The 12,555-nt window shown below is 46.4% G+C and overlaps 1 protein-coding gene across 1 annotated transcript in view; it reads right to left on the bottom strand.

Moving 5' to 3' along the window:
* Window positions 1–887: 887 nt before the first annotated feature.
* fbln1 (fibulin 1) overlaps window positions 888–12,555 on the bottom strand; it is a gene marked incomplete at its 3' end in the record, with an annotated part of 31,602 nt that continues 19,934 nt past the window's right edge. The window contains exons 15-17 of the mRNA XM_084450864.1: window positions 11,134–11,276; window positions 10,281–10,421; window positions 888–1,027 (exon numbers count right to left, since the gene is read on the bottom strand). Coding sequence (XP_084306990.1) covers window positions 888–1,027; window positions 10,281–10,421; window positions 11,134–11,276 — 424 coding nt within the window. The remainder of the gene's footprint in view (window positions 1,028–10,280; window positions 10,422–11,133; window positions 11,277–12,555) is intronic.

Raw genomic sequence — 12,555 nt, 5'->3', positions numbered from 1 at the left:
CTCTTCACTTATACTAACCACAACCACAGAGAATTATGTTCCTTGGTGGATGTATAGAACTATGTCACTAGGAGGACACGTTTTGATGGCTGTAGCAAGATGAGAGTTTTCTGTTTTCTATGTGACGTTAAACTACAACAGCTACGAACAGACTCTTACCTTTATTGCCATGCGATCAGGTTGTAATCGGAGACTCACAGAGAACGCGACAGTACTAAAAATAAGGCAGTTTATTCATTACAGCAACACAATAATGCAATGCATACAGTAAGAAAAAGGGAATGCCAATACACATAGGTGGTGGACAATAACCCTAGAAAGGAGTGTTACATTCAACTATCAATTCCTTCAATGTTTTTGTCTCTCCAAATGAATACATGCACTTTCGATTCACATCACATTCTTGACATTAAATATTGAACATGACAGCATGTTTACATAACAGTATATAAGGTGTCTTCACGTTCAGGCCTGTCAGGCTGATGCAATAAGAATGCATTACAGGCTTGTCATATAAACTGAGAGATAAGTGCTTCTGTTTCCTACATTAAAAGGCTTCAAAGCAGCTAGTGGTTTGTCTTCATCAAAAAAGGACAAAAGTTACGTGTTTTGTGTGTACCCTTCATTAAAACCTCCCAATGGACATGTGTACGCCCAGATAGCAAGCGGATCTGGGCCATATACAGGCCAGATCTGGCCCTTGTGGCTTAGTTCCGGCCCATATATGGCCCAGATCCGCTTGCTATCTGGGACCTGTGCACTATCCATTCTAATCTGATACACCTTTCATCCTCTGTGTACTTAACAGGTTAATCGTGTGTTGGGTGTTAAGAGTGTGAAGTTAACACTGTGTTAATAAAAGGAGGAGCGGTGGGGCACCCTAGGCTTTAGAACCAGAACTCGGAGACAAAGATGTGGACATTGACAATGTTCCTGTGGGACACCACTCCCGCTGTCACGTAGTTCATGGCCAGCTTCAACACCAGGTTCAACGGGCCGATGAGGGGCTTCACCTGCCGGACCACCCCTGAGGTAAAAACACACAGAGGGACAGTATGTCAAGGAATGCTGGGATGCTAGAAATAAAGGTTTACAATGCAGTAGAGCAGAGTTCATCGACTTGTCTGCATGCCTTGCACACGACCTCAGTGATTGTTCTGCGTCGGCGGCCATTTTGTAACGAGAAGAGTCAGGTTATGTAGTCTTCTCATCGCATGCAGTGCTGGTACCATAGCATGGTTACAGAGCTGGGTCCATGTGATGAGAGGAATTCCAAACCTCATGTGAGTCTGGCTTTTATTTCCCCATCTCCTCCCCCACTCTTCCCCACCTTCTTCCTCCACCCTCCGTGGATGAGAGAGAGAAGGAGAGAGAGAGAGAGACACTCTCCCTCCATCCATGGTACCACTGAAGGAAAGCACACCACAACCGAGACCCAAGCATGACTGAATGCTGGTGGAATTCGTTGGAAGCTCTTTTTAAGTGAACATGCGATTACAGGGCGAAAAAAACGTCAGTGTTTATACAGGCTGTCAGCGGGTCTTTGCTCTGTGGAGGGCTGGTGACATTTCGGCTCGGTCCTGTTTGAACAGCCATCGCCCCCAGTGTTCAGTCAGGCAGCGCCATCACCACACTGTCCTCCTCTCGCTCCTCCAACCATTCTCTCCATCTTCTCTCTCTCTCTCTCTCTCTCTCTCTCTCCCTCTCGCTATTTCTCACACTTATAGCACACACCCAGCTAGCAATCATTTGTACTAAGAATGTTCTAAGAATGTGAAAACATTAGCAGAACGTGTTGGGAATGTTCCCCGATGTTGTGGGAACATTCCCTGCTAGCTGGGCAGATACCTCTCTATTTTAAGACAGGTGTCAGATCACGCATGGGTTGAGAGAACTCGAAAGTAACGCAATGTATGGTGCCAGGGATATGATGAAGCACCGCGCTTAAATCAAGTCAACACGACGTCGCTACGTCGTTCAATATGAATTATGAGGCATCGCTGTCCGACAGTTGTAATAAAGCAGCGAGAGATGGTTGATGTTCATCCACAGGGCAGATGATGATCCTGCGTGAGCAATGTCCTCCGAGACGTTGGCCCCATGCGGTGGTAGATCCTCTCTCCTCCCCCCTCTCGTCTCTGCCCTTCCCGAGGGGGGTTTGTTTGTGGCACCATCATTGTGGCGCACAAGGGTAAATGAATTCCATGTGTTTGACGACGGGGAGCGGTCACAGTCATGCGATACCGCCATGGAGGCATTCCTTCAGGAATCCATCTTGAACTGCTAGCTGTAGGAGACTGCGGACTCTCCCTCTCTCCCCGTCTTCTCTCCAGGCTGAATCTCTGTGACCACACAGAAGATTCCAGAAGATAAGCATCTGAGGAGTGTGGAATGGGGCCCCTCTTTACCAGGGTTGCCCCTTGTTTTGGTGTTTTGGGACTCTGGTTGCGTAGTGACACTTGGCGGAGGGAAGCGAGAGGAGAGGTTTTATTGTTTCCAAACCGTCAGCGCCGCCATTTCTGAGGAGAAACCTCTGCGTGAACCCAATGACAGCAGCAGTTAATGCTCAAAAAAAAAGAAAGGACATGGAAAAAGGGATTGGCGAGAGTTTGCAAAATGGTTTTCAGTCACCAGTGGGTGGAGGTGGCATGGCGCTAAGCTCGTCCAGAAGCCTGTACACACCAAAGAAAGTTATCAGCTGTTTGATTACCAATTTTATGGCGAAAACACCAGAGTTGAGTGAGCGAACACGCCATTGTCAATCAGTTCACGGGGTTCACTGGATGAGGCAATGCACCGTGAAGATGAGCAAAGAACGCAATGCAACGTATCATTATGAATACAGTACGGACCACCGCAATAGGGGATGGATTTCAGTCCACAATGGCCCAGTTTTATTGGGAATGGAGTGATGGTTTCAGATCATAAATGTGACCCAAATTCAATAGAGGCCCCAAACACTTTCCATAATCGGGGTCAACTGAGGCTAAGTTGCGGCAGCACAGTCTTTCGAGGACACAATGAAAAGCAGTGAAACAGATGATGTTACTTCATAAATAAGTCACAAATAATACCAAACGCAATTATATATTGCTGCGAGTATTCATATGTGGGAACCTTTTTACCACTGTGTGCAGCATTGAACTGACTTTTCCCCCTGCGCTTTGACCAATTTCCTGTGTTTTGACCATCTAAAAGGCTTAAAGCAGTTTAGTTGATGACTGTGGGTGAGGTACAAAATTTGAGCTGAATGGATTGGTATGAATATATTAATCGGCTAAACACAACCCAGATAGCAAGCGGATCTGGGCCATATACAGGCCAGATCTGGCCCTTGTGGCTTAGTTCCGGCCCATATATGGCCCAGAATTATTACACATCCGCTTGCTATCTGGGAATTCTTAAGATGTCATTGTTATGTTATATCAATTGATTAGCCTGAATACATTTTAACTAATTTTTAGTTTAATGTCAATGAAAAGGCCTACAGTATTTGATTTTTTAAAGAACCTACAGTCGGAGTCATCTCCTATCATGGCTCTACACGGTATACCTCGGCACTGCGGTAGTTTCCTCCGTGAGGAGAGAGCGTCCACAGTGACAGCTGGGCTCAACATACTTCCAGTGAACCTGAGGTGAAACCACAGACCACATAATCATCTCAGACATTTCATTCAGAGTGCAGGAGCTGCACTGAGGTGAGGTGAAGGCCTTCGCCGCATAACGGCCCGACTTTGATAGCGCGATCCCGTCGTTACCTGAAGCTCGCATAAATAAACACGAGACTAACGACGTCTCATTCTGATTTTCATCTCATCTGGAGTATTATGTTGCATTCCAGGAGGAGACCCAGCTGTAGCTAGGGAAGGTTCTGGCATCTCCCAGAGCGTTCTGTTCCTTTGAGGTATCTGCCTCAGACTGCAGAGGTGACCCCACCATCTCTTACAACTCCCATCAAACACACAGCTGTACAAACCCCTCGCTCCTCCACAACATTCCGCCACACCATAAAATAGCCTGTAAGTAGAAAATAGCCTTAAATGCATAGTAGCAGAAGAGACACTGCCACAAAACAAAGTGAAGCAAATGCCAGGAGGCATTTGTCATTCTCTATGGCTGCGAGGGCTACAATATTGAAGGGTTACATGTAAACAGTACAATTTCGGGGTTTTCTGGTTTCTACAACTCGGCGAGGAAGTGTATGATAAAATCCAAAATGAACGGGTTTAACACCAGAGACAAATGAAAAGTATGCATCGGCCTCACCACAGTATTGTATAATGACACACTGGCCATGGCGCGATGCGTGTGCGCTGCAGTAAAACCATTGGGCAGGTGCCAGGCGGCGTTCGTCATGTTCCAGTGCACTGTGAGAAAGGCTGATGATACGGGGCTCAAGTTGACTGGACCTTAAGACACAGGCCGGAGTGACCTTTTTGGTAGGGCCTGGTCACTGGCCTATGGCTGGCCGGCGTGGCTGTCCAAACAACCTCTTGACCACTCTAAAGGCCAGCTTGAGGCCTCCAGAGTCCATTCTGAAAGGCCAGCGCATGTGGTTTGGTATTTCAAGGTCAATTAGCGATGAGTCACAAATGAACTGAGGGTCAACGTCGGATGGTGTCGTGCGTGTGTTGTGTCGTCATAGAAAAGTAGTATTGAAAGAAACCCTGTTTATTTTCTTTCTATCCAGTGGTTGTGTGATGATGCTACAGGCCCACAACATGCAACGCTATCTTAACATTCAGACGGTTACGTATTAAGATTGACCTTACGGTCTTAAACTCCCCACAAAGACACAGAGCCCAGATAGCAAGCGGATCTGGGCCATATACAGGCCAGATCTGGCCCTTGTGGCTTAGTTCCGGCCCATATATGGCCCAGACTTTCTTGACCATCAATTCCTTAAACCTGTGCACATATTCAAGCAGCTATCTTTTAGACGGATATTTGATGAGTGGAGGAGAAAGATTACTTGATAACATTTTAATGTATTATCATTGTTGGCATGAAATGACACGATAAGGTTAATAAATCCGAAAATAAGATAAAAACTTAAATAAAGCAAGTATACACAGCAACCTGGAGAGGGTAAGGAGAGGCAATGAATTAGTGAATACAAATCAAGAGACACACCATAGGGAGGGAGAGAAATGCTTAGCTACGTCTGGCTCTATGACAGGTTCTATCACAATTACTCAACAAGAACCCTTTTTTTTTTTCTTTTCTAGGAGTGTGAAGGCAGTGGTGTATGTGCGTGAGTGACTATGTGTGTGCCTGCATGTGTCTCAGCATGTGTTCATGAATTCATTCGCCGTATGTGCGTGTGACCCTATCTCTACTATCTGAGGGTTTTTATGGACCACCCTGGGAGGGGGTTGTGTGTTTGGCTGTGGAGTTGTGGGGTTGTCGGGCGGAGAAGACACTGTTTTGATTAGCCCCGCTAATCCCCTCAGTGACAAGCAGGGATTCCTCATGGGTTTGGTGGGCCTGCTGATGCCACGGTTCATTCACACGACAGCGTCTTAGACACGACACTAGCTAGGAGTAGCTCGACAGTCATCTGCTTATCACGCCTCCAACTCCACCCACTAAAGTTCTACATCATGCTAACACTACATCACGCAAATACTGACAAAAAGTTCCACAGTCTCTAATGATATGCTAATGATATAATGCAGAAACACCATGCTAATGCTAGCAAAAAGTAGGCCTAGCTCTGTGTTAATATTAACACTTAATTCTGCACCATGCTAGGCCCTATTAACAACCATCATGTAGCCTACCTGACCAGAGACTGTGTTCACTGCTTCATTCATAGCCCTTTTCCATCAAAAGAACTCTGGTTCGTGAACCGGTTCGTTTCAAAATTCCTGGAACCTTGGTTCTGTCCAGAGAACAGGCCCGTGTTTCGACCAGGTTTGAGCCGAACCGCTGTACGTCAGCCCACGCCCATGATGTCGTCACGGTTCGCACTGAAAAACCTACTATTTTGTGGTGCCGGTTCGGAACCAGCTTTCGGGTTCCCGAACTCATTTCTTTTTGGTCGAAATGCTCAGGAACCATTCAAAATTAGGTTCGCGAACCTGCACTGAACCGGTTCCCTCTTGGTGGAAAAGGCCTGTCAGTGTAACTCACTGTCTGTCGCCAATGTGCCAATGACATCGTAAAAAGACATTCAGTACTGTTTCAAGACCACAGGTGCATATTTCTACCTGGTTTTTAAAATGGCTGGAATTTCAGCAGCGGCGTCTTGGTGCTGGCTCTGGACCGCCGGGTAGCCTAGGCCTACATGTAGAGTCAACAATACCTCAGCTATCCACACTATTTCTCCACTGGGAGGAGTCAAAGACAATATTAGTCCCCACATGGACGAGATCAAACAGAGGAACCACCAAACACCATGTCAGACTGACAAGGACCACCAATCTGCAGCACGCCACAGGAAACCCCAGAGAAACCACCACCTGCTCACTGTAAGGACCACAGAACCAGTGTTTTCAAAGGGAGGACTCGTCTGTCCACCTGCTGATGGCCTAAATCAATCATCCCATTATCATCCCTCTGCAAACAATCTGCTCCCTCATCAAAAGTGGATGACAGCCCAAGCATGAGTAATGCATTCTTCTGCTGTTTGTCTTTCCAAATATGCGTAAGAAGAGTCCGAAATGTTGTCTTTGACATGACAACGTACCACCGTGATGTACAGGCTCAAGATATTATACCTGGAGTGGCGTGAGCTAGTGATTCTGTGTGGTCGTTGGTAGCAGTGGTACTAGTAGTCATTGGATTCCATCCATCAAGTGTTTTATTGGTTGTAATCATGTTTTCCGAGCGTTAAGGGCATGTTGTGTTTGCACAGATGCGGCAGGCTGTCATGGTTGTCATCCAGACATGATAGAGCTGAGAAAACCTCCCTGCAGACAGTGATGGATGACCAGGGAAGAGTGGTGTGGCTCTCGCAGTGTGTGGCGCACTGTAGCCAGAGTACTGTATGTCACAAAAAACTCTGTGTGTGTGTGTGTGTGTGTGTGTGTGTGTGTGTGTGTGTGTGTGTGTGTGTGTGTGTGTGTGGAGGCTGAAATTGAGTTAGTGAGTGGAAAAGACCATCAGACAGACTAACCATTAAGCATTGATCTTTCAAATTTGAGTATGCGGTAAGGATATGAAATAGCCTAAGTTTGGCCATTAAAAACATTAATAGTGACCAAACATTTTAGCTTCCATGACTGACACATGCATAGCCTCAAGTTATGCAATGACAGCCAAAGTACCATTACAATGATTGCAATAACCAATCCCAGATCACAATATGGCCACCACACTTCACAGTGACGAGTCACTGACCAATGTCCCATCAGTCAATATGGCCGACTAATGTTAACATGCAAGAGCTGCGCCCAATAAGCGTCCAATGAGTTTGGGAGAAAAGTGTCTCCTCACAAACAGGACACCACGGCCTTTCTTGTGGTACACTGTTAAAGTGCTCTGAAGCTGGGCGAGACATGAAGTCCTGGTGTGGGGAAATGGAACAATACATTTAACCACATGAAGCACAGGGTTTGGGATTACTTCTGCACATATTTTCTCTATTTTTCTGTCTCTCTCCCTCTCTATCTCGTCTCTCATTCTCTCTCAGAATCTCTTTTGCTCTCCAAAAAGTCTCTGTTATCAGCATAATAACTATATTGGCAGTTCCGTTCAATCCACAATGTGGCCTTTGCTTGAACCAACTTTTTAAGGCCTGAACCTGTACAATGTGTGTTTTTTAGGGCGTGTGTTTTCGTATCGCTTTCGCACAGTCACAGCCGTGAACGGATGAAGTTTGGGAACTCTCACTTTCTCCACTTTCTTTAGTCTTTCTCTCTCTCCCTCGCGCTCCCTTCGTTCTACAGAGACAGATGTGTGCACTGACAGGCCATCCCTTCATCCATCAGCACAGAGAAGACACTCTTCTTCCATTGCCATCCTGCCTGCATCGCAGTACCAAGCCAAGACAATAACAATCGGCTAGGCCCAAAAATGTGTCATCTCCAAGCCCAGTACGCCCCCATCCTCCTGGGGCAAGGCTATGGTTCGGCTCCCCCTCAGACAGTCAGCGGCTCTGGGTCATCACCGGGCTAATGGTGGGGAAGGGCTTCTATAAAGGCACATGGAGTCACAACCATGGAAGATACTATGTCCTCTTCCCTAAGCCTGAACAGAAAAACAACTTTATTTGATGGAGTAGATACCGTGTATATCTACTTATCTAACTACTAAAAATACATGTGAAAGTTTGTAGAGACATACTACTTGACATAAAATTATAAAGGCAGGAATCTCTGTCTGTCCGTCTGTCTGTCGGTCTGTATCACGGTTATCTCAAGAACCGGGCACTGTATGAAGTTAACATTGGGCAAGTGTATCGCTCAGGACCCAAGGATGCGCAGTGTCGAGAGTGAAGTTGTTTGGATGAGCGATTCTCGAGAAAGCTGCAAAAGATCGGCCTGTTTAGGCACGTTCTGAACACGAGCACTACAGTAGAACCCAAAGTGGTTCTCAAGAAAACTGGATGCAGCAATACTGTACGTTAGACTGGCATCCAGATTAGGCCCTCCCCAGATAGCAAGCGGATCTGGGCCATATATGGGCCGGAACTAAGCCACAAGGGCCAGATCTGGCCTGTATATGGCCCAGATCCGCTTGCTATCTGGGTCATCACCACCACATCCTGCATAGACTGCAACAGCGTAAACATGTTAAACAAGCCGATTTAAATGAATAACACAATGCCAAAGAGTTGCTTTGTAGCTGGTTGCACAAACTACTGTATACTCGTGTGCTGTGCCAACTTGCGCCTTATAGCTGCGAAGTACTATTTTGTTGAGAAAACAAACATTTGGTGTTCAAGGTATAGTCCCAGGTGTTTGTAAAAACCTAGCCCTGTATGCTGGACCGTATCATCATCATCATCTTCATCCGCTTATCCAGGGTCGGGTCGCGGAGGCAGCAGCTCCAGCATGCTGGAGCGGACCGTATGGGTGCGATATGCTGGACCGTATGGGTGAGATATCCGCTGAACGTGTTTGTGAAGTGCACACTTCTGAGGATGATACCGCAGTCAATAAAAGAAACGAAACGAAACGAAACTTTTCCAAAATGTGCACGAGGCGAGCCCATCGTGAAATCATGCAAAGGACAACATAGCCACGGGAACGAATTTTGAACAGGGGGTGCTGAAAAACATCTCTAAAGACTAACTGGTGGCTGTGCAGTGCGCCTATAGGCTACCTCGTCAAAACGTCACGCATTAGTGATTCACAAAACCACTGTTGTGTAAAATGTAGGTCTATTGTTATTTTTCAAAAATAAGCACAGTCTTAACAACAACATAAACAAAACGGATCCTTAAGAGCACACAGATGTAAACCATGAAAGCCATGTTATGTTAATAATAGCCATATCGACTGCTTTAGGCTTCGTGGCCTAATACGCGGCCTACTGATATGTAGGCTAGATGAATTAAATTGGTCATTTAGGCTATTTGATTGGATTTGAGTATGTTCTACTATCCTATTCTGATTTCCTATTTTGTGAACGGGCACTGCCCTAGTGTAATTGTCTGAGCTGTCCCTGTGCATCATTCCCACAATGATCAGCTAGGAAGAGTCTGAGCTATCCCTGTGCATCATACCCACAATGATCAGTTAGGAAGAGTCTGAGCTATCCCTGTGCATCATACCCACAATGATCAGTTAGGAAGACAAAGGCCTTGATGCCCTGAAGAGTAATGGAAAATAACAACGTGGTCAACAAGGGAATGGAACGGTGCCTTCCCACAAGAGTGGGAAAACTGATGCCAAATGCGTCGTAAGACAGAGAACAACGCATTAATGGTCCCCAGAGGGGCGAACATGAAGGACCACATGAAGACAATGACTGCTATAAAATGCCACCAGAGTACAAATACCATTGCAAGTCGTGTCAGATGCACTTATTTCACGGGAGCTTCCTTATGGAGAATTTAATGGTTTTCAAACGACCTCTCTTTTCTTCTCTACCAAGATCTCACACAGAGACACATGTGCGTTTGGTTTGTTTGAAAAGAAAAAAAATCTCTCCCCCTATTCGTAATGCGAAATTAGGTCAGAAAACCACTTTTTTGTCTCGGGGCAAATGTAATTTCCAGTCAGGGAGGCCCGGGGAGGCCGCGTGGTACCGTGGGATCGTCATTTGGCACACAACGCCATTTTGCAGTTGCCCAGACCTCAAAAACTCATTGGCCGCCGCGCCCCACTCACCCGTGATCATGCCGTGCTCAAAGCGCTTGAGGATGTCGAAGGTGCTCTGGACGTTGCCGTCTAGGATGTCGAAGACGATGTCAGAGTTGCCCAGTTGAGAGGAGCCGTGAGTCGGAAACATAGTTCTCAGGAAAACAATTTCTGTTTGGAAGAAGATAACAATTAGAGACACAAAAAAGCCTTTCAGAGTCTAACCCTCCTCCATAATAATCATACTTGGACTGCATGGCCAGACTTGTGCCAACTTTTTTCCCTGAAGAGGAAGACAATAAAATGGGAGCCGGCGGAGTTCTGGGTTTATTGTATGCAGAAAGGGTCATGGTGGGGTTGAGGCTTTTCAATACTGCCGTTTGGTTGAAGGCCTGCAAGTCCTTTATACCCAAATGAGGGGCTTATGAGAGACGACAAGCACTCCACTTCCCATGAAGGAGAGGATGAGTGTGTCTGGAACACGCACCGCATTCGGGCCTATGGCTGTCAGTTGTCACTGTCTGTCTGTCTGTGTGTGATTACCGTGGTTACTCACATCCAGCCAATATGGCATTCATTCACTGGTTTAGAGGCTAGCCAATGCTTGACGGTGTTGTAGTAAGATATACTATCTGTTAATACCGTCTACCATTTTCTAGTTTGTGGGGAAAACGTGACATCATTCTATGGGTGAAGACGGTATCAGCGTAACACCAGTGTCATGTCATATTATATCATATCATCTCATACTGTATCATTGTTGTGATGAGTCTTAATGAGAGACGTATGATTCAACGTCTGAATATGAGCCGTTGATTTATATTTGTGGAAAATCAAGATGTTAGAGTTCCAACCCCGGGTGGCTGAGAAGAGCGCCCCCTACCTTCAGGCTTGTTGAACTCCCTGAAGGTGGGCATGGAGATGACGGTGTGGGAGACAGAGTGAACAGGATCCAGGACACAGCTAATGTCATTGGGCTGGCATGACTTTACACAGCGGAGAGTGTCCGAGCGCTCCACCCTCCCCCTGCTGAAGGAGAGAGAGAGGTGGGAGGGGAGAAGGGAGAGAGAGAGGGGGGACACACACAAACCTTGACCTTTAGGGAGAGGGTATAAAAAGCCCGAGGACCCGACCGCCTTCCGCCTCTGTAGCTTACAATGACAGGGCATCCTAGGGAGCAGCCCACCACATAATCAAGAACCCAGCAGACCCCATCCAATTCCCACAACACAAACACCATCGACCCAAACACAACAGGGAATGTTGGATCTAGTAGCTCCAACATCAAATACAATCAGCCTGTGTGTGGCTGAGAAGAATGATAAAACTACAACAGCCAAAGATAATACACCAGCCAAACGTAATTCACCAGCCAAAAGTAATACACCATACCAAAGTTGCCTTTTTGTGGGATCTCATGTTGCCATTGATGGTTTCTGATGCACTGGCTAGCTTAATGTGTGGGGAGAGACTCACTCCACTGAGCACAGAGAGAATGATCCACGACCTGTTGGAGAAAATATTTGGATTTGTAGAGCGTCCCCCCCCCCCCACCCCCAGGCTTAGGATCCGATAATCTCTTGAGGGGGATTTATGAGACTAGGGGGTGCTCTAAACGTCTCCTAAATTGTGAAGGACATGACTAGACAACTCCCTGAGCTTTCTGGGATGAGTTGCTCTCCTCCGATTATTTAGAGCTTTGTTTATTTCACAGTCTAATCAGCGGTAGGTCGGGGGGGGGGGGGGGAAGGGAGCCCCCTCATTGACCCTGTGTCTCGATGAAATTGACGACAGTCGCATACCTACAGTGTGGGGAACCTGCCAGGAACATTAACAAGCATCCGAGATCCGAGACATCTTTTTTTCATGCAGGCTTCCATCTTAAGCACCGATGGCAAGACGTGGTCTAAATCTTTGATGAAGACAGGACACAGTAAGGTTTACATAGAAATGTATGAGGGAGGCTTTAACATAAGCTAGCCTACTGTATATCTTCATATGTATACAGATGTCTCTACGTATGGGCCGATGATGTGCGATTCTCTCTCCTTACCCAGATAGCAAGCGGATCTGGGCCATATACAGGCCAGATCTGGCCCTTGTGGCTTAGTTCTGGCCCATATATGGCCCAGATCCGCTTGCTATCTGGGTATGAGTGGTCTATAAACAGTCAAAGTCCCGTCTATCCAGAGTGTACCATAGCCTGGCATGTACAGTAGGACCACTTCTGTTACAAATATTCCAGTTCTTAAAACACCCAGTGGGGATGTGCTTCATATGGACAGAAAAGTTAAAATAGAGTTAT

This window comes from Borostomias antarcticus (assembly GCF_949987555.1).
Source record: "Borostomias antarcticus genome assembly, chromosome: 16".
NCBI lineage: Eukaryota > Metazoa > Chordata > Actinopteri > Stomiiformes > Stomiidae > Borostomias > Borostomias antarcticus.
This window is presented reverse-complemented; position numbering and strand designations above follow the sequence as displayed.